The sequence below is a fragment of the Camellia sinensis genome, chromosome 11, assembly GCF_055761805.1.
Source record: "Camellia sinensis isolate YWXY chromosome 11, ASM5576180v1, whole genome shotgun sequence".
NCBI lineage: Eukaryota > Viridiplantae > Streptophyta > Magnoliopsida > Ericales > Theaceae > Camellia > Camellia sinensis.
The window spans coordinates 15,174,679-15,196,770 of NC_138971.1; the positions used below are offsets into that span (position 1 = coordinate 15,174,679).

Sequence of the window (22,092 nt, forward strand, 5' to 3'; positions counted from 1 at the left end):
ATTACAAATACAATTTGAAAGCGCATATATCAGCAACAAATTCATACTCAAACTAATGAAAGAGAAAGGAAAAAGAGGGGGAAAAATATATGAACCTAGTAAAATCAAACCATATTTCAGACATCAAACCCATACTAGTTTGTCTACCATCTCATCAGCTTAGATTTAGAATAAAAGTCCTATTTCATTGACCATGTAATTTTATTTTTAGTTTTTTGTTTCCCTCATTTGAAAGCCATTTCACCAACTGGAAAATAAATTGACTCTATTTGTTCATATGGTACGGTATAATGACAAAGATGGAACTTAAAAATACTTGTTATTATTACCCAACTAATCCACAGCCAGATCGCAATTCAATGACCTTCTTTCCTTGAAAAAGCATCGTCCCTGATTCTACAGCATGCTCTAAGAACTTCGCCAATTCAACTCCATTGTCCCAAAGCACTGATTCTGTTATTCCACAAGTTCCCTAAAGTTATAAAACAATAAAAACAAATAAAAAAAAATTAAAGATCTAAAAATGATCATAACTATAATATAAACAAAGTGAAAAGATGGTCAAAATAGTAAGTTACCTCACAAAATATCGCCTGGCTTTGTTTAAATATCAATATTAAATATAAGTGCATAAAAGTGTAACAAAATAGTCTAGATCAAGAAAAAAGACTATATGAAATAAAAATATAAATACATGAGATTAAGTGGGTTAAAAAATTCTTTTATGAACTTATTGGGTTAAAACACTTCTAAATGGGATTTATTAATAAAAATTTCAAATTAAAACATCATATATAATCTGATTAAACTAAACAACTTTAATAGGTTTAAATACGTACCTTTATTCTCGCCAATGCCATGAGATATTAAACAATGATCTTCACAATTGAAAAACTCTAGCATGATTCTTCCTCTCATTTTCCTAATCTTTATGTTGTCTTTTAATGGGACTCACAATCCTTTGATCTACATATATGTAAACCTTAATACATTAGGAGAGGGAACTAAGCTTAAACAAAACAATTATGGGGTCCTCTCATTAAAAAACTCAAATAACTTAAAAAAGGCCTTACATCTCCATACTACATATAAAATTATAAACACAATAAGATGGATCAAAGCCTAAAACTTTATGGATCACAATACTAATTTTGGACTTATACCAATCAATTTGTTTGAATTACTTTCAACCAATGTTTCACAAACCAAACAAAATATAGTTAATAGCAGTCTAATTAAGAAAATTTCTTAAAGGTGAACTATAAATCCTAAATCTGATTCTTTAACCATTCCAATATAAAGAATTAGTTAATCAAATAATACATAGTAAATGGGTTAGTTTGAAAATAAATGATTCATTTTCAAATAGAAAATGGATTCAATATAATTAAAAAAGATAAGATTAAACAAAATAGAAAAAAATTCAAATAACTCAAAGCTATCTTCATATTTCTATACTGGATGTATTAGAAATTATTTCTATATATATATACAGTGGCGGAGTCAAGAAAATAAATCAGAGGGGCACTTCTTAATTATAATATTGAAAATATTTATAAAAATATTTCACATAAATTTTTACGATTGACTTTGAGAAAGATAAAAATAAATAAATAAATAATCAGTGTGTTTGGTTTGAATTTTTTGAATTAAGTTTTTTATTTTTTATTTTATTTTATTTTTTTAGTGAATATTTTTAAAATTTTAAGCATTTTTTTTTTTACTTTTTTAGATGCAAGATGTATCTAAAAAAAATAAAATATTTGTGAAAAAATATTTTAAAAAATTAATAAATACATAAAAATAACAAAAATGTACTATTTTTTTGTATTTTTTTTATATTTTTGGTATTTACTGAATTTTTTAAAGATTTTTTTGCAAAAATTATACTTTTTAAATATATTTATGTTTGGTGTGTCTAAAAATTAAAAACATTGCTTAAAATATTAAAAAAATTTAATAAAAACAAAAAAATACGAAAAACAAAAACATTGAATTTTTTGAAAAGTGTTTTTAGAAAACTCAAACAAAACAAAGTGAATATGTTATTTGTAATTAGTGTATTATGGACAATATTAAAAAAAGTCATGGATATGAAGTTTTAAAATAAATTATATAATGATAACATAATTTTTTATACAAAATATGCATAAAAATGCAATATAATAGTCATATCACGCAATCATTGACATGTGATATTACCAACTAATAATAAAGAAACACATAGAGGATGAACCCTGCATATTAAATGTAACTAACAACTCAATAAATTTTATATTTTCATTGAGATTAATTATATTTACATATATTGTGATAGAGGTCACCATTATATTGAAATTTTCATAGATAATAATATCGTAGTCTCTTTATTTTCAATCAAAACAATCTTTATTGTTCTTATAATTTTAAAAATATTATTGACATTTTACTCTAAATAATATTTTTATAAATTTTTTTATATAAAATTTCAACTTTGCTACAGACCCCCACTGGGGGTCGACCCCCAGTGAGGTGGCAGCCCCCTCTTTCGTCCAAATCACAAAAAAAAAAAAAAAAAAAAAAAACAGTTTTTTTTTACCAATAGGAAGGCTCCATTCATGACCCCAGTGACCCCCACTGGGGTCTGAGGCATTTTTCATAAAATTTTCCCTTTATGTTTGTACAAAAAAAAAAAAAAAAAAAAATTCAAAACTCAGGGGGCACGTGACCCCCCGGGCCCTCCGCCCCTGTATATATATATATATATTATATTGACCCAGTAGACAATAATACATACACCAGAAGAAGCTCATATTATAACCCTAAAAACATTTGGATTGAAAGAGCAATGCGACTCCTATTCGCATTACACGTAAAAGTATTTGGATCAAAACTGTAACGCGACCCAATGCTCAAAGTGCGTGGGGCTAGCTAGTCTTATTAGGAAAAGAATAATACTATATATATCAATTAATTTATTAATTAATATATTAACAGATTATGTGATATAATTTTAAAAATTTTAAATATTTATAATTTGTGTAATAGGTTATGTCAATAATAATATTATAACACTAATTAATATATTAGTTGGTGTATATAGTACCATCATTAAAAAAAAGTAGTATAGTTAGAGATTATTATTCCTTATTAAGCCTCGTTTGGGAGCATGTTTTTTAATATTTTTTTAACTTTTTGTCTAAAATACAACGTAAAGAAAAAATAGTATTAGGTATTTGAAAAGTTGGTTAAAAGCTGACTTTTTGGCTTTTCTAATTTTTTTTTGAATTTTTTGACTAAAAAAGCTAAAAATCTAAAAGTCAATTTTTTTGATTTTTTGGCTTATTTGGGATGATTTTTTAATTTTTTATGAAAAAATATATAAAAAATAAGAAGACAAGAGAATATTTAATTTTTTAGTATAATTTATTGATTTTTTAATTTTTTTTAATAATTTTTAATTTTTAAATTAGAAAATAATATTATCAAACGATGTCACTTTTTTGGGCAAGAACATGCTTGTGGCCAAAATCCGGCTTCCAAAATTGAAAAACTTACTTTTTTTGAGAAAATGAACACTTTTAGCCAGTATTACTTTACACTTTAGCGTCAGCAGGTAATTAAGGGTGTTTTTGAGATAAGCCTTTTTTTAGCTTTTTTTTGTGAATTTTTTATTATTATTATTATTTATTTATTTATTTATTTTTTAAGATCCTTCTATATTAGTTGGACTTGAAAAGTAAAAAGAAATATAAATAAATAATACGAATTTTAAAAAGAATAAACTAAAATTTAAAAAGTTAAAAAAATACAACGATTTTTACTGGTCTCAAACTCTCGCCCTAAATATTTTTTGCAAAAGATAATTTGATCACAATGAATTGGCAAATTTGTCGCCCTGTCATACTTTTTTCTTTCCTCTCCCCCAAAAAAAAAAAGTTCTTTGCTGAAAGTTCAAATATCATCTTGTGTGTTTTATTTGTGTCTTCATGAATATTTGTTGCTAAAATAATCAATGTTCGTGAAATTGGTTGTGTTTTTTGGAGGAATTAGTGTGTAAAGGGGATTGGATCTGGGGGGTTCATAGCTGAAAATTTATCATTTGAGGGACTCGTGGTCCTGTGTTTGTTTGACTAGATTAATCCTTTTTTATATGAGGATTATCTAATTCCACTCCCATTCCATGGGATTATTGGTCCTCTTTATATATGGTTGTAAAATATCATTTCCGTTATATACATTATAGATAATCAAATTAAATTCGACTTGATTAAAACTCTTTTAAAAAAGACTCGAAAGGTAAACAAACTAAATTTAAATACATTTTAAAATTATTTAAGTTTTCAAACTAAAGTAAAAATAAGAGTATGGGGAGGGAAGGGGAAGAGAGAGAGAGAGAAAGAGAGAGATGGGTGTTAACAAAAAAAGAAAGAAAAAAAGTCCATGTTTATTTTTGGACTTCTATTTTTGTTTGTCCTTTCAAAAAATTAGACAATTTAACAACTTTCATCATATTAGTATTTTTTTTTTTTTGTTTTTTCATTTGGATTAGAAATCAAACATAACAAAACCAGGCCATATATTAATTATTGATTCACAGGTTGAAGAAATAACACCAATTCATATACAATTATCAAAGAGCAAACCTAACTCCCAAAAATGAAATAAAATGAAAGAAATAAAAAGCAAAAAGCCCAAACCCATTTTTTTGACATTTGTCACACGCATTAAATTTTTTATGACTTCATCCGACAAAATTAAATAAAAAAAATCTAATAAAAAAGCATTTTCCAAACCAATCTTAATTTAAAGCACTGCAAATCCTTCTTATGACCCCATCTTGTCCAGCGAGAGGCTTTTAATATCTCCCATTTTGATCATGGCCAACGCGAAATCAGAATTGAAGGTTGAAGGGTTTTTGCTATATTCCAAGACAATATTGTCCGTTGATCCTCCATTGAAAAGTACTTGATCACTTGGAAGCAGACCCTTTTTCTGAATCAAGTTTTTGAAGTAGTTGTTGTCAAAAGAATTGGGTGTCACCAAATCAGGAGGTGCCAAATTGCTATTTCCACTGCTGGTAGAGGCAGGGCAGCCACGGCTGAGGGTGCTAGCAAAGCCGGCATCAATGTTGCTCCCATTGTCGTATATCCGGTTGCGAAATGTGAAGCATTGTGCCTGGCCGATGGTGTGTGATCCTACATATTGAATAAACCTTTTTAATTATTGTTGGTCCACAAAAGGAAATTTATAAAACTTATTTTGAAAAGTAGAGAGAGGGATGATGAGAGGTGGTTGCCAGCAATTAGAGGAGATGGTTAAAGGTGGATGTCAACTTCCAAAGGTGGTGGTTAGAAGTAGTTGTCATTGGAAAATGGTAGCCAGAGGAGGTTGTTGTCAGCAAGAGGTGGTTTTTGACAATTGAAGGTGGTTGTCGAAAAGAGGTGGTGGTAGAAGATGGGGGTGGCCAGAAACACTTTTAGGCAATGGGTACCAAAAGTAGTAATAATAAACAATTTTTTTTTTTTCAAAATAAATTATCACAATTTTATTTTATTTTTTTTGGTTACAATAAATTTTTTTTATTATATAAAGAAGATTAGATCTAAACATTTTGTAATACCTGACAAGGCAACCATGTCCCTTGCATTGAGACCCTTCCTAGCAAAGTTGGGGATAAGTTGGCCAAGGCCACTTGTAAAACTTGGAAGATCACTCTCTGCTAAACTACGACTTGCTTTTGTAGAATCTCTTCTTCCAAGCTTCGCTGTCCATGACGGTCCACCCACCTGATTGATTAACACAAAACCAAACAAAGATTAGTACAAGTTTTATATTCACACTCTCTTAATTAAATGTAAATAGCCAAGAATTGGCATGGAATGGAATTAATTTTGAAATGTATTTACCTATATCTATATAATAAAATAGATTAGTTTTTAAAAAATTTGTGTGTCTGTGTTAGTTAGTGTAGTATTTACTTACATAAACGGAGGCATCACGTGCTGCTACTGCAAGTATGTCTGCACAAGAAACAACTCCTGGACATACTTTCTTCACCGCAGACTTAGCGGCTTCCACCACTTCATAACCTCTTATGGAACCCTTATTAGGCCCTGCACTCCTCTCGCTCGTGGGGGTAGCCGATTCATCAAGTAAGATTGATGCTTCACAACCCTTTAAAGCCAAGAACATTATAATTAATACAATACCCGTAGACAAACTAAACTAAATTTGGACAAAAAATGCACAGAAGACATATCCAAATTTGGTCAAAATTACATAGACAAGGTTTTAAATAATCATGATCGTTTTTGTCAAAAATGGGCGTAGGGGTATTTTTGTCAAAATATGAACAAATATATAGATGCAGGGTTATGTGGTTGAGAATCATTTACAACAAACTAGATAAATTGGAGATCAAATTTATGCAATTAAAGTATCAAAGCACATGCTACTTTGGGGATTAATAGTGTATTTTACCGCAGTGGGTTAAAGTGTGAATTACCTTAACAAAGCAATCGTGGAAATGGAGGCGAATAAGTGATGCAGTCATTTGACGCTCAAGCGAAATCGATTGTTGAATAGAAGTTCTAATAGCGCTCAGTGCATTTGGACATGTTTGGTCATAAAAGGTGGAAGATAGTTGTGCATTACAAGGTGCGTTTGAATTCAAAATCAAAAGCATGAGAAGCATGAAAGAAGCAATAGTTGCAGAAAATTTGGTAGAAAAATTCATTGGTGAAGAACTCATTTCTAGTAATTTAATAGATAGCCTAGAAATACAAGGCAATACAAATACAAGCTCAAAATGCAATGCAATGCAAGTGAGCAAGAGATATGTAGATTTTAGGAATGAAGATGATTGAGAAAGTGTAAGGGACATGTATCAATTTATAGGGCAATACACTGCAATGCAATGGAATTGGCTCAATGAAGCTTTAAAAGTCATTATTGTCAAAATGCAATGCAATGCAATGCAAGTGAGTAAGAGATATGTAGATTTTAGGAATGAAGATGATTGAGAAAGCGTAAGGGACATGTATCAATTTATAGGGCAATACAATGCAATGCAATGGAAGTGGCCCAATGAAGCTTTAAAAGTCATTATTGTCAAAATGCAATGCAAAGCAATGCAAGTGAGTAAGAGATGTAGGTTTTAGGAATGAAAATGATTGAGAAAGTGTAAGGGACATGTATCAATTTATAGGGCAATACAATGCAATGCAATGCAATGGAAATGGTTCAATGAAGCTTTAAAAGTCATTATTGTCAAAATGCAATGCAATGCAAGTAAGAGAAATGTAGATGTTAGGAATGAAGATGATTGAGAAAGTGTAAGGGACATGTATCAATTTATGGGGCAATACAATGCAATGCAATGGATCTGCCAAACCGTGTAGCCAATGTTCAATCTATAGTTGCAATATGACCTGGTCTTGATTGGCTACATGCCTTGAAAAATATACATTTATTAATACATATTTACCTACTACAATACTCAAATTTTTAATAACGTAACACAATATTTAGTGCAAATTAGTTTTGTAGTTTATCCCTTTTACCAATTTGGTGCCCATAGTAATAATTTTACCATTTGATTTTATATAAATATATATTTTTTTTCAAATTAGTCTAATTGATAATTACCAAGAAGATAAAAAATTTCCATGTGCTGCACATGTGCCCATTTTTCATGGGCATAACAAACAAAACATGAAAAAAATAGTATTTGCACTAATGGTCCCTGTGATTTGCTTTTTGTGGCAATTTTGCCCTTGTGATTTTGATTGATTGGAATTTGTTCCTTGTGTTTAATATTTACAATAGAAAGTGATTGTGAAACTCCTTGATGTTAATTACACTTTGACCAAATTTTTTTATCATATTTTTTATTTTTAATTGTGATTTTTCTTCATAGACTATATTTCTTCATCCATTGCAGTACTCCATTCTTTACTAACAGGGGATGAGAGAGCCTCTTTGAGATTCTTAGGCTCTATCTCATCACTCGGAGCAATCATTAATGTTTTCCCTTCAATCTCAAAATGACGACGGGGTATAGCTCCACGTTTGCTTCTACGTAGTTGAGAATCCTGAGAATCCTCATCCATTGGATCTAATCCATGGGCAGGTAGATCGCTTCCATTGTCCCTAGGAGCTTGAGGAATTATCTCCTCATTCTCTACTAGGCTACTAGGTGCGCCTTCAAGTAGATCTTCCATCTCATAGAGTTCTACTTCTCTAGTTACCTCACCTCTGCTAGGGAAATCCTTCTCTAGGAAATCCACATCTCGTGACTCAATTTCAGTTACACTTCCATGCGGATGCTCCCCAACAAACACATAGCCCTTAGAATGCTCACTATAGCGAATGAAGATACACTTCTTTCCTCTAGGGCCCAACTTCCCAAACTTATGAGAAGCGTTGTGTATGTAAGCTGCCGAACCCTAAGGCCGCAAATTGCCCAAATCAGGCTTTTTGCCAGTCCACATCTCATACGGGGTGGAAGGAACTGATTTGAAGGGCACACGGTTAAGGACGTAGGCAGCAGTCAACAAAGCATCTCCCAATAAGAAATGGGAAGATTAGCTTGCGCCATCATTGATCTAACCATGTCAAGCAATGTGCGATTCCTTTTCTCCGCTACACCATTTTGCTACGGAGTCCTAGGAATTGTCAATTGCCTGATGACTCCTTTTTCCTCACAGAGCACTTTAAATTGCTCAGATAGATACTCACGTCCTCGGTCAGTCCTTAGAGCCTTAATGCTCTTTCCTAATTGATTCTCAACCTCATTAACATACTGTCTAAAGCAATCCAATGCTTCTTACTTGTGAGAAATCAAATAGACATGACCAAAACGCGTGCAATCATCTATAAATGTGATGAAATAAGGGACTCCATGCCTTGCCCTTACATTCATTGGTCCACATATATCAGAATGAATAAGTTGTAATGGGATAGATGCCCTTATGGCTTTCCCAAATGGTTTCCTTGTTGCCTTACCAGCAAGACAATGCTCACAAGTAGGCAAAGTGACTCTAGCGAGTGGGCCTAAAAGACCTTCTCTAGCCAATCTAGTCATCTTGTCTTGCCCTATATGGCCTAATCTAGCATGCCATCTCATAGAATCATTATCACAAAAAGATGCAATATTCGAAACAGAGCCATTGGCATTTTTATTATAACTAGAATCATCCACATCCAAAACTAAAAAACCATCTGAAAGATAACCAAAACCATAAAAAATTGTTCCCAAATAAATGCTAACACCATTATTCTCAAAACAAAAGCTAAAACTAAGGCTCATCATGCTAATAACTGAAACTAAGTTTCGCCGAATATTCGAAGCATAAAGAACATCATGAAGATACAAGGTGCGCCCTCGTCGCATTTCCAGCTTGTATGTGCCAATGCCAAGCACCTCCACACTGGTCTCGTTCCCCATGTAAACTTTTCTGCTCCTAGCAGGTACTCGGCGATACTCAACGAACCCTACTCTGTCCCTCGCGATGTGGTCTATTGCTCCGGAGTCTACAACCCAAAAATAAGGAGAATGAGCAATTAATGCTTGACTAGACACAAAGCATTGAATACGAGAAATTAAGTAAGGGAGTACCTTCTTCTGCTCAGGGCAATCCCGAGTGAAGTGTCCTTCTTTGTTACAGCATGTCAATTTAGCCTTTACCTTCTTGCCACCTCTCTTGCCCCTACGCTTGAAATTTGTAGCGCCATTGGGCTTTAGCGCAGCTGCTGCTTGCTTCTTAGGGGCACCTTTTGCTTTTCAACGTTTGAACTGAGAAGTCCTACATGAGCTCGACTAACCACCATAGCAGAACCATTAGACTTAGCCTCCTCAAGGCGCTCAGTCTCTAGCTTCAAATGACGATATATGTCTTCGAATGTTTTCACACTCTCATTATGCATCCATGTTTTGCTTCATCTGCTCCCAAGAATTTGGCAGAGAGCGAATCACAGCTTGTACTTGATGCTCTTGAGTCAAATTGTGCCCAGCAGTCGCAAGCTCACGTATCATGGCTGACATGACTCTCAAATGCTGCTTCATCGAGTGATGCGCCCTTTTCTGATAGGAGTCAAACTTCATAGTCAGCCCACGTAGCTTTGCCAAAGAGGTAATACCAAACTTTTGCTTGAGAGCTTCCCACATCTCAAATGCAGTCGGGCAATGCTCAAACTCACTAATCAAGTCGTTGTGCATGCTGTTCAACATAGTAAAGCGCGCACACCGATCTTTGTTACGCCAAGTCTGAAAGACTTCAAGATCACGATGATGTTGAGCTATATTGCCCTGCTCTGGCTCAACCATCACTTGTTCAAGTGTGGTCAACGCTTCTTGCTCATTGAGGAGGTATTGGATCTTATGGCGCCATATATCATAATTGTCGCCATCCAATTTCTCTCCCTTAGTTAAGTCTACCACCACTGTCTTAGCAGCCATTTCTACATACAGAGTAAACAAATGCGCAGGGGATATTAATGATAGCAACACAAAAAATTATTTTGCAGCAAAAAAACTAAATTAAATAATGATAATATTACACATGTCTCAAGATCGAAAATTTGTTATGCTCGTAATCATCTCTTGCGGCTCTAGTGATACATGTGGCACAAGTGATTTTTTTTTTTTTTTTTTTTTTTTGTTTTTTTTTTTTTTTGTTTTAAGAGCTCAACTAAAAGTAAAATAATTAAAGTAAGATTTTTCTTGAAAGTGTAGAGGATGAATAGTGGGATTTTATAACATAATTAAATTAAGTTTAGATAGATGTTATAAGTGGCCAAGCCATTTCATCAAAATTGTTCACCTCATATACATATAGAATATGATAGGTTCTACTTTTTTCTTTTTTTTTTTTTTTGGGTGGTTAAATTACACTCTCATCCTCAGTCTTTTCCCTAGATTTTGCTTTGGTCCTACCTTTTAATTAAAACAATTAAATATTTTGACTTCAATCTGTATTTTAATGTGGTCCTCCCATCATTCCATCATTTAATTGAAAGTTAAAACATAAAACACCAAAGTGGAATTTAAATGAAAATTAAAGGGTGAAGAGTATAATTTTTCATACAAATTATTTCCTCTAAAGCCCTAAAATATGATCACTTGGCCACATGACCACTTTTGGTCTAAATTTTTAATGGTAAGTGACTGGGGGATTAAATTGAAACAAATCACAAGAGCACTTTCTATCTAAAATTTTAAGAATAAATTACTCGAGGATCAAATTGAAACTTCCGTCTACAAAAAATAAAAAATCAAATTGAAGCACATTTAAAATTTAAGAACTTAATTATTATAATAAAAAGAAGAAAGCTAAAACAGAAATTTAGGTGAAAGCTTGGGACAACAAAGTATAATTTATTATTATTTTTAAATGACTTTTACATATATTTCTGACACAAATAAATGTAAAAAGAGAAATAAAATAGTAAAAAAAATGTTATGATAAATATATAATTATTTAAAACCAAAGGTGAGAAAATGAGAAAAAGATGCCAAAAATGTGTTCTATTTGGGGCTTTACTTTTGGATTTATTCAAATCATATATAATTATTTAAAACCAATTGTGAGAAAATGGTAAAAATATGCCACTAATGTGTTCTAATAGGGGCTTTAACTTTTGGTTTTATTCAAATCAATGGGATTAGGATTGTTGAGACCTACAAGAATTTGGGCATCATGTGTGCCCAATGGTCTTTATGGTTAAAAAAAAAGTGATTTGAAGTCAAATGCAATGCTTAGACGACCAGCTTGAACTCTATGCATGGATTGAAACTAACAACCTTATACTTTGTCTCTTTATTTGTGTTATAATTCTTTCGTCACTCACCGTTATAAAAATAGATTTATAATTTGATTAATTATAGTCTTTATTTTAATAGTTTGATTCAAATTTTACTTTAATTCTTATAATTTTAATTTAAATAATTTTGTTCAAATAAATTACACTTCCCACATTTTAGTCCTTGTCTGTTCTTTTGGATCAAATGGGCCGATTATATATTAAGGAGGGCAAGCCACCCAATTTAAGGCAGAGGCCCTCCTAGTCTAGCTCTAGCAATCCAATGCACCGCTTCATTGGCACGTCTTGAATACCACCTAAAGGTTAGCATGAGGCGCTGAGCCAAAGTTCCTGTTTGGTTTGTTTTTCTGAAGAATTTTTATTTTCTACAAATAAATTTTAAATAGTAATCAAACTAAACAATTTTTTTAAAAAAAAATCTCAAAATTTTATTTAGTTACCTACTTTTCAAAATTACTCTCTTTCATACACATCAAATCAATCACTCTTTTTTTTAAAACTCTCTTCCCAAAATAATTTTTCAAAACCATTTCTGAAAAAGGTAAACCAAATAAGTTTTCATACTTTTTATCTCAAAAATTACTCTACAAACACAAAACCAAACACACTCTAATGTCTGCAAATATAGTAGCACACTTCCATGGAGGATCATCTTCAGAGACGCAAAGTTAAAGCACGCTCTTGTTGTCTCCTTCTATTTCCACCCTACTTAGATTCAGAGTAGCATACATGACACAAGCAAGCCGAATTGCTAAGGCTTCACCCTGGAACACCGAAGTGATATTAAGGCCAAATTTGGGAAGTCTCAAAAAAGTCAGAAAGTCAAAAAGTTACTCAAAAAGTTAAAAAGTTACTACTATTCACCAAAAGTCAACAATTACGGCTGCACAACTCCCAATACTAATTTTCCCCTACACATTAATTTATACAATTTTTTAATACACATTTTTTCATAAAAAGTCAAAAAATTAATCCAAACATTCATATTTTCAACCTCAACTTTTTAGTCTAAAAAGACAAAAAATACACTTATTTAGAACACCCTAAACAACCCTTAACTTCCTGAGCCAACCCATCAACAAGCTTTCCTTCATCGTTGCACAGTAGAACAGCAGTAGCTCTCACTTTTGATCTCACGTTAACGGCTACATCACAATTTGCTTTGAGTGACCCTTGAGCTGGGGGAATCCAAGTACCATGAGCAGCACTAATTGGGTTGGAAACAGGAGATGGAGGTATCACCGTGGTGTGAGCTATTTCAAACTCAATAGCTTCCCTCACTGCCTTATCAATCACCAACTTCGGATCAACTGGCACTTGGTTGAATACTTGATCATTACGCGCTTTCCATATATGCCAACAGATCTATGCAGCCCTGCTGATAACCTCATGACAGTCCTAAGAACTATCTAAGTTAACCATAACATAATCCCACTAAGCCATATTTGAATCGATTGAAAATGAGAGAAGTCAATCTGAAATCCAGGCCCACTCCTAAACCAGACAACCTGTGTTTACTCACCCAACTAACAAGTGTTCTATTGATTCCACCGTATGATGGCAAACTTGGCATTAGTTCTCTGTAGCACATTTTTGCGAAAAAGATTCAGGCGAGTGGCAAGACAATTATTACACACTCGCCATAAGAAGTGCCTGATTTTAGGGGAAACATTTAAACCACACATGAACTTCAACTCCTTTTTAGACCAACCAAAAGAAGAGGATGAAATTTCAAGGGAAGAGGCAGTACCTTGATTCAAAGCAATTGGGTAACTAGATTTCGCAAAGTAGGAGCCCTTTGGGTGATGAAGTCAGCCTAGGGAGTCTTCATTGCTTTCCAAAGATATTGGAATTGCAACAATAACATCTCTTTTTGCTGAGGTAAATAGACCACTCAGCTTAGATTTGTCCCATGATCTAGTGAGCGATAGTATCACATCTTGGACTAGTTCGACATCACAACCAACTTGTCTCCTAGATTGCACTTGAAAGCCCTTCACTGTCAGCACCCACTTGTCCTTCCAAAAATAAATAAAAATACAATTGAACACTTGCCATCTTGAGCTTTCCTCTAATATCTAAAATCAGTGTTTGGAAAATAGACGCCTTTCCTCATTTGAGCAAAGGAGTTTGGGGAACTCATGAGCCTCTACCCTTGTTGAGCTAGCAGAGCCTTGTTGAAAGATTTCAAGTCATGAAAGCCCAACCCCCCTCACATCATTTTGAAAGCACCAATTTACTCCATCTAGCCCAATGAATAGCCCTTCCATCCAGATTTCCTTTCTACAAAAAATTACGTATGAGTGAGTTCAGCTTGTCACAAACCTTGTTTGAAAACATGAAACAGGCCATCACATACGTTGAGATTGCGTGAGCCACTGATTTGATGAGAGTTTCCTTGCCACCTTGTGATAACAAATGGGCTTTCCAACCTTGGAGCTTGGACAACACTCGCTCGATTAAGAAATTAAAAGCTTCAAACTTGGTCCTACCCCAACAAGAAGGTAGGCCCAAGTCTTTCGCTCCATCTTGAACCGGAGGAACTCCAAGCACCCTTGTAACATGCCCGGGGGGTACCCGCGCGCGTTAAACAGTTCGGACCCCCAAGATCCCTTTGATCTATTCTCACGAGTGCAATGTGAAACGCAGATGAGAGTCCAGATTTGGCAACTTTTATTGAAAATTCATTTTGTTGCAATTTTGTCAAAAATGGACTGCGTCATCAGATCTCAGAGTCGCCACCTAATATTTATTTTGGGAAAATTAGGAAACCCATGACTCGTACCAAGGCCACTGTTCGTCGTTACCAAGGATGCTTGGCTCGGAACCTTAGGTATGAGAGGGGAAGGTCAATAATGAGCACCCCCGCCCACCCGATCAAAGATCGGCCTTTACTAACCATGATATGAATTTTATTTTATTTATATGTTCATGTTCTGATTAGTTAATAAATCCTAAAATTTACTATGTGAGGCATACAAGTATAGACTATGTCACCCATTTTGGAACAACTTGATTTCATGTAGTTTTGAAAGAGTTTCGAAAATGTATAACCCAAATAAATTGAGTTTACAAACATGAAAATCAACATCATTCCAAATTAAGCGACACAACCTCCATCCACTGGCATTCATACAATTATATCACATAAGCAAATAGCCACATGGTAGAATGCTTAAACATAGTAAGAAAAACATACACAAACGGGATGCTAAAGCATAAAAACTTACATGTTTGACGACCCGCGAACAAGCTACAAAACAAAGTTAGTAAAACATGCATGATCTTATATACAAAATCCTAATGCAATTCACTCATGAGATGCAACTAATGATTCAGCCTCTAAAATATGATATGTGAATCATCTCAAGAACATGAGGTAGCGCACATAATCACATAGGAATTGATTAAATCCACAAATGCAAACTTAGCCGAATCAAGATGCATGAAACATGGATGCAAAGCATAACTATGATGAAAAATAAATATGATGTTTATGTACAAATAAAGAAAGCAAGTAAAAGAACGGGATAGAAAGAAGCGGGGCGGGGAATTATTACAACGCTCTGAATAAATTATTACAAACCAGATAAGAGAGAGAGAAAGGAATATTACAACAAAATAAAAACCTCACAAACTCTCAAAATAAAATAAAATAAAATAAAGAAACTTCATGTGCGCCGGAAAATGTTTTGCTTGACGTAGGAAGACTGCTCCGTTCTGTTTGGGGAAACTTATTTTTTGCGGGAGCACTATTCATCCCGAGGTACTATTCATTGCCGGAAGTTACTATTCATCATGACAATTACTATTCACCTTTCTTGATCGTTATTCATCTTACCGGGCATTTTTTCATCCGCTGTTACTATTCATCGCCGGAGGTACTATTCATCGATGGGGCTACTATTCATCGTCGGAGTTACTATTCACCGCCGGAAGTTACTATTTACCGCCGGAGGTTACTATTCACCACCGATCACTATTCATTTGGCGGGGTCACATCTTTTAACAAATTAGGTGGTTCGACCAACCATTTAAAGTGATAAAATTACAACAATTTATAAATAGCAAACTACAACATTTTATGTAAATTACAACAGTTTATATACAACCGTAAATTACAGCAGATAAAGTAATAAAATTAGGTGGTTCAACCGACCATTTAAAGCGATAAAATTACAACAATTTATAAATAGTAAACTACAACATTTTATGTAAATTACAACAGTTTATATACAACCGTAAATTACAGCAGATAAAGTAGTAAAATTAGGTGGTTCAACCGACCATTTAAAGCGATAAAAAAAATTATGAAAAACAATAAATAAAGTACTTAAACAAATTATATCACATTTTGAAATTAAATGAAAGTTTGCGAAAACTCACCTTTCAGGGACATGATGAATTTTCTGATTCACAAACTTTCTTTTGATTACCCTCAAGTCTGTGGAATGTGTTCTCAATTCTCAGTCAAAATTTGGAATTACAACTTTAACGGTTCCTTTCTTTCTGATTCTTTTTCTCTCAAAATTCCCTCGCACCAATTCCCTTTTTTTTTATTCTCTCTCCCAATTTTTTTTGACTCTTCTCATCTCTCCCCTTGCCAAAATCCTCCATTCCTTCTCTGATCTTCCCCCTTTTATAGAAAATAATTGTAAGAAAAGGACAAAAGAAGAAACGGTGGTAGGAGTTGTTTTCAAAAGATGCACAGTAAAATTACTATGCACTTTATAATATAATAATATATAAAAGAGATTATTAGCATAAATACATGTACAAATACCCAGAAAAATATATAAAAACACACAAATACGTAAAATTAAAATACATGGACTAATAAAATATATTTTAGTAGGCCAAATATGCAACATAATTTGACCAAAGCGGGTCTAAAGGCACAGAAAACAAAAAGACGCACGATGGGAGTGTAGTGAATTTTTTTTCAAAGGAGGAATAATACCCTTATATAATATAATATATATATATATATATACAAAAGTATGGTGCGTGGGTGAAACCAGGGTACTGAATAAATTTAATAAAATATATATATATAATACATAATAAAGGGAAAGAAAATAGAGAAGGAGTCTAAAATAATTTGGCAAAAACAGGTGTAAGACTAGGATTAAAGTTTATATTCCATCTTTTTACTGAGAATTTTGTGATATAGCATATTCCTGTTTTCATCATTGAGTAATCAAAAGAAAGCGCCCAAGTCTTAGGGCCGGTCAAAATGGGGTGTCTACAGTTGCCCCTCTTTGACAGAGCTCAAAGTCATTTCATGACGTGAGTGAATGCCAAAGCCCAAAGACGACCCTTTTGACAAGGCCGTAAGACTTGGGCAAGCAAACAAGATGCAATGCAAGTGGTTGAACCCGAAGGTTGCCTACGTATCCTTTTGCAAGGAATCAAACCAGCGTAGTTCAGGGGCAGAATGGAAGTGACATGCTCAAAATGCAGTTTGAAGGTTGGACTTACACGCTTCGCGAAGCCAGTTGTTTGAAAATTCATGATTATGCAATGCAATACAATGCCATGGAGTGATGATAAAGATATGAAGATGACAACAATGAAAAGGTAAGCTTCGTGCAAATGATATGAAACATAACAGGGGGTGCATTGCATTAAATGTGCCACAAGATCACATACAAATGTGTCACAACATAATTTTAACCGAGTGAAACAACAGCCTAACGCGTCTCACGCGAAAGGAGGAATGGCGGTATAACCAACAATCTCATACGGAGAGGAAGAAGGTATTAACCACGTAGAAAATGACAATGGTGTGACCAACAGGCGTATCTCAACATATTTTATACGAAGAGAGGGAAGGTTTTAACCAGAGAAAATGACAATGGTGTAACCAACAGGCGTATCTCAACGTATTTTATACGAAGAGAGGGAAGGTTTTAACCAGAGAAAATGACAATGGTGTAACCAGCTGGCGTATCTCACCGTATTTTATACGAAGAGAGGGAAGGTTTTAACCAGAGAAAATGACAATGGTGTAACCAGCTGGCGTATCTCACCGTATTTTATACGGAGAGAGGGAAGGTTTTAACCAGAGAAAATGACAATGGTGTAACCAACAGGCGTACCTAACCGTATTTTATACGGAGAGGGGGAAGGTTTTAACCAAGTAGAAAATGGCAACGGTGTAACCAACAGGCGTACCTAACCGTATTTTATACGGAGAGGGGGAAGGTTTTAACCAAGTAGAACAACAATGGTGTAACCAACAGGCGTATCTCAACGTATTTTATACGAAAAGAGGGAAGGTTTTAACCAACGAGAATGATAATGGTGTAACCAACAGGCGTACCTATCCGTATTTTATACGGAGAGGGGGAAGGTTTTAACCAGAGAAAATGACAATGGTGTAACCAACAGGCGTACCTAACCGTATTTTATACGGAGAGGGGGAAGGTTTTAACCAAGTAGAAAATGACAATGGTGTAACCAACAAGCGTATCTCAACGTATTTTATACGAAGAGAGGGAAGGTTTTAACCAAGTAGAAAATGACAATGGTGTAACCAACAGGCGTATCTCAACGTATTTTATACGAAGAGAGGGAAGGTTTTAACCAAGTAGAAAATGAGAATGGTGTAACCAACAGGTGTATCTCAACGTATTTTATACGAAGAGAGGGAAGGTTTTAACCAAGTAGAAAATGACAATGGTGTAACCAACAGGCGTATCTCAACGTATTTTATACGAAGAGAGGGAAGGTTTTAACCAATGAGAATGACAATGGTGTAACCAACAGGCGTACCTAACCGTATTTTATACGGAGAGGGGGAAGGTTTTAACCAAGTAGAAAATGACAATGGTGTAACCAACAGGCGTATCTCAACGTATTTTATACGGAGAGAGGGAAGGTTTTAACCAAAGAAAATGACAATGGTGTAACCAACAGGCGTATCTCAACGTATTTTATACGAAGAGAGGGAAGGTTTTAACCAATGAGAAAATGACAATGGTGTAACCAACAGGCGTATCTCAACGTATTTTATACGAAGAGAGGGAAGGTTTTAACCAACGAGAATGATAATGGTGTAACCAACAGGCGTACCTATCCGTATTTTATACGGAGAGGGGGAAGGTTTTAACCAAGTAGAAAATGACAATGGTGTAACCAACAGGCGTATCTCAACGTATTTTATACGAAGAGAGGGAAGGTTTTAACCAACGAGAATGATAATGGTGTAACCAACAGGCGTACCTATCCGTATTTTATACGGAGAGGGGGAAGGTTTTAACCAAGTAGAAAATGACAATGGTGTAACCAACAGGCGTATCTCAACGTATTTTATACGAAGAGAGGGAAGGTTTTAACCAACGAGAATGATAATGGTGTAACCAACAGGCGTACCTATCCGTATTTTATACGGAGAGGGGGAAGGTTTTAACCAAGTAGAAAATGACAATGGTGTAACCAACAGGCGTACCTAACCGTATTTTATACGGAGAGGGGGAAGGTTTTAACCAAGTGAAAAATGACAATGGTGTAACCAACAGGCGTATCTCAACGTATTTTATACGGAGAGAGGGAAGGTTTTAACCATGTAAACATCACGTTTCACGTGAAAGGAGTAAAGGTGGATTCGAAATCCAAACGCGTCTCACGCAAGTGGAAGAAGGTATGGTAGAATGACAAGGGGTAACCTCTACATGTAGAAGCCACCGATACTGCTTTTCTTCTTGATCATATTCACAACTTTCCCTATTCTCCAACGGGGTGACAGACTAGTTTGGTTCAGTATCCAGAATTGAGGCGCATACACGCTACCTCAACCTATGGGGCTGCCATACAGATTTCAAGCCGAGGATACACCCCTGGGTATTTAAACCAGACTTTAGTCTCGGAAATTCCAAACCTTTTGCGTTCTAGGCATCGCCATTCGAACTCTAGTTTCCACCGTCGCAGTTGGTCTCCTAGGAACTCATTGCAATCACAGGCAGGTGGCTATACCAGACCATCTGAAGTCGTTCGGGCACGACAAACACGAAAGGAATTGCACCTTTAGAGGATTTAAGGTCTCCTAGACCATTCTTAGACCATTGAAGTCGTTCGGGCACGACAAACACCAAAGGAATTGCACCTTTAGAGGATTTAAGGTCTCCTAGACCTAGGGAGTGCACAAGATGGTGTGATACGCAAGATAGCGCGATTAAATTGAAATTGCACAAGACAGTGCGATGGAATCGAAATTGTGCGATAGATGTTTTATTATGCGTTAGATGCACAGAATGTAAGGAGGAAAGATGGTGTAAACACCAGGCACACCTGCTATTTTTAACCGATTTGCAATCCTAACGCGTCTCACACGAGAGGAGGATGGTTGGTGTAAACAGACAGGCTCACCTGCTATTTTTAACCGAGGTGGTGTAAACAGACAGGGTCACCTGACTGTATTTTAACCGGGGTGGTGTAAACAGACAGGGTCACCTGACTGTATTTTAACCGGGGTGGTGTAAACAGACAGACTCACCTGACTATTTTTAACCGATTTGAGTGAATGCACAGAATAGCGTAATGAAGCACAATGCGGGTGCACAAGACAGTGCGATATGGGTGAATGCGCAAGATAGCACAATACGGGTGCACAAGACAGTGCGAGTGGGGGGTGCACAAGATAGTGCGATGTAGGAATGCACAAGATAGTGCGATGCGCAAGACAGGGCGATTGAATTTGATGCACAAGACAGTGCGATGCCCAAGATAATGTGATTAAAATTGGTACACAAGACAGTGCGATGCGCAAGATAGCGCGATTGAATTGGAATTGTGTCATAGATGCTCGAAATGAGATTATTGTGCGATAGATGCACAGAATGAAAGAATGAATTGTATGCTCGAACCAAATACCGTATACATATACTATGTACAGACAAAATACATACAAATACGGCAATATACAGACATGCATGTACGGTATACATACATAGATTCGGGGAATATTCTGTTTGCAGCCATCAACGGAAAGATACCGTTACTGAGAAGGCATATTCCGTTTGCTGACGTCAATGCACGTACGCAAAACACGCAAAAAAGAAAGGAAAAATGCAAAATGCATAGACACAGGGGTTCGACCCTCTGATCTCAAGTTTGGCCTTCGAGTCCTCGACCACTGAGCCATGCCACTCTTGTGACAAAATATTCAAACAAATATATATATATATATAGGTATACGAGACATATATATACATAAGACCAAAACAAAACAAAAGAAACATTTGTTTGTGGGGTTTGAACCCCTGACCTTGGGCTCAGCCTTCCAGCCTTCAATCACTGAGCCAAACCACTAAACCTAAGCCACTTTTGTGACCAAAACGTTCAAACAAATATATATAATACATAGATATACAATATATACACATATATGTATAAATATACAATTCTCCCGCCTCTCTCTCTGTTTTTGTCTCACTCTCTCTTCCGTCATCTTCTTCGAGCGTTGTATCTGGCACACGATTTCAACAATCGCGGCGCCTGACCGACAGGCTATCCCATCTTGCCCCGATTGTCAATGATCGTCTCGAGCCTTCCGTCCTCTTTGTATTCTTCTTTGGCTTCATCCTCTTCTTAAGTTGAGGCCTGTGAAAGAGAGAGGCAGAGCAAAAGCCTGCAAACTATCTCTGCCACCACTCTGCAACCTCTTTCTTTTGCATTACTCTCCTTTGCCATGGCTTCTTCACACGGTTCTCTCACTCTTTTTCCAGACCTGAACGAGTCCACGATAGAGATGACCGAGTCTGACTCTCTTGAACCTCAACCACGAGCTCCTCCTCCTTCCCCTGTTTTTAACTTTCCAGCGATGTCAGTTGAACAAATCATGGCGGCACAGTCTGACATCGAGGCAAACTCGTATACGCTGAGGTCATGTGTAGAGACCGTGACAGCGGTCTCCAACTTGTCCCGTCGGCTGCAGAACAGGCTGTGTGAGGTACATCGGTTAAATGCACAACTCTCCCTCCTCCAACGTATGTACAAAGACGCTCGGGTAGAAATTGGTGTGCTGAAAAAGCAGAACAAAGAATTGAAACGACTGACGACCTCCGTGACTCGATTCGGAGTTTCTTCGCACAACCAATTTGATGGCCGGCGGGGAATAATCTCCTTTGGAAACTCTGCCAAGGCTGAGGCAGAGTCTTCAAAAGCTTCGAAGAAGTAAAGATGAAGCGAGGCAGCTGATGGTAAAGTCAGGCAACGAAGTTGTGTGCAAATGAAGTCGGTTGCAATCTTCGCCGCCGGGCTGTTGCCGGAGAAGAAAGAAGAAAA

The 22,092-nt window shown here is 35.4% G+C and overlaps 1 protein-coding gene across 1 annotated transcript; it reads right to left on the minus strand.

Annotated features, from left to right (window-relative positions):
* Nucleotides 1–4,382: 4,382 nt before the first annotated feature.
* LOC145803071 (lignin-forming anionic peroxidase-like) lies at nt 4,383–6,676 on the minus strand. The gene is made up of 4 exons (XM_082896422.1): nt 6,488–6,676; nt 5,965–6,156; nt 5,603–5,768; nt 4,383–5,177 (listed from the first exon to the last, which is right to left on the minus strand). The coding sequence occupies exons 1-4, from the start codon at nt 6,674–6,676 to the stop codon at nt 4,807–4,809; spliced, it is 918 nt and encodes a 305-aa protein (XP_082752548.1). The 3' UTR covers nt 4,383–4,806.
* Nucleotides 6,677–22,092: the final 15,416 nt, after the last annotated feature.

Coding starts and splice junctions, on each gene's coding strand:
- LOC145803071 (XM_082896422.1), bottom strand. CDS start 6,676: ATGCTTCTCATGCTTTTGATTTTGAATTCAAACGCACCTTGTAATGCA. Junction 6,157..6,487: donor TCCACGATTGCTTTGTTAAG/GTAATTCACACT, acceptor TTGGCTTTAAAG/GGTTGTGAAGCATCAATCTT. Junction 5,769..5,964: donor CACGTGATGCCTCCGTTTAT/GTAAGTAAATAC, acceptor TTAATCAATCAG/GTGGGTGGACCGTCATGGAC.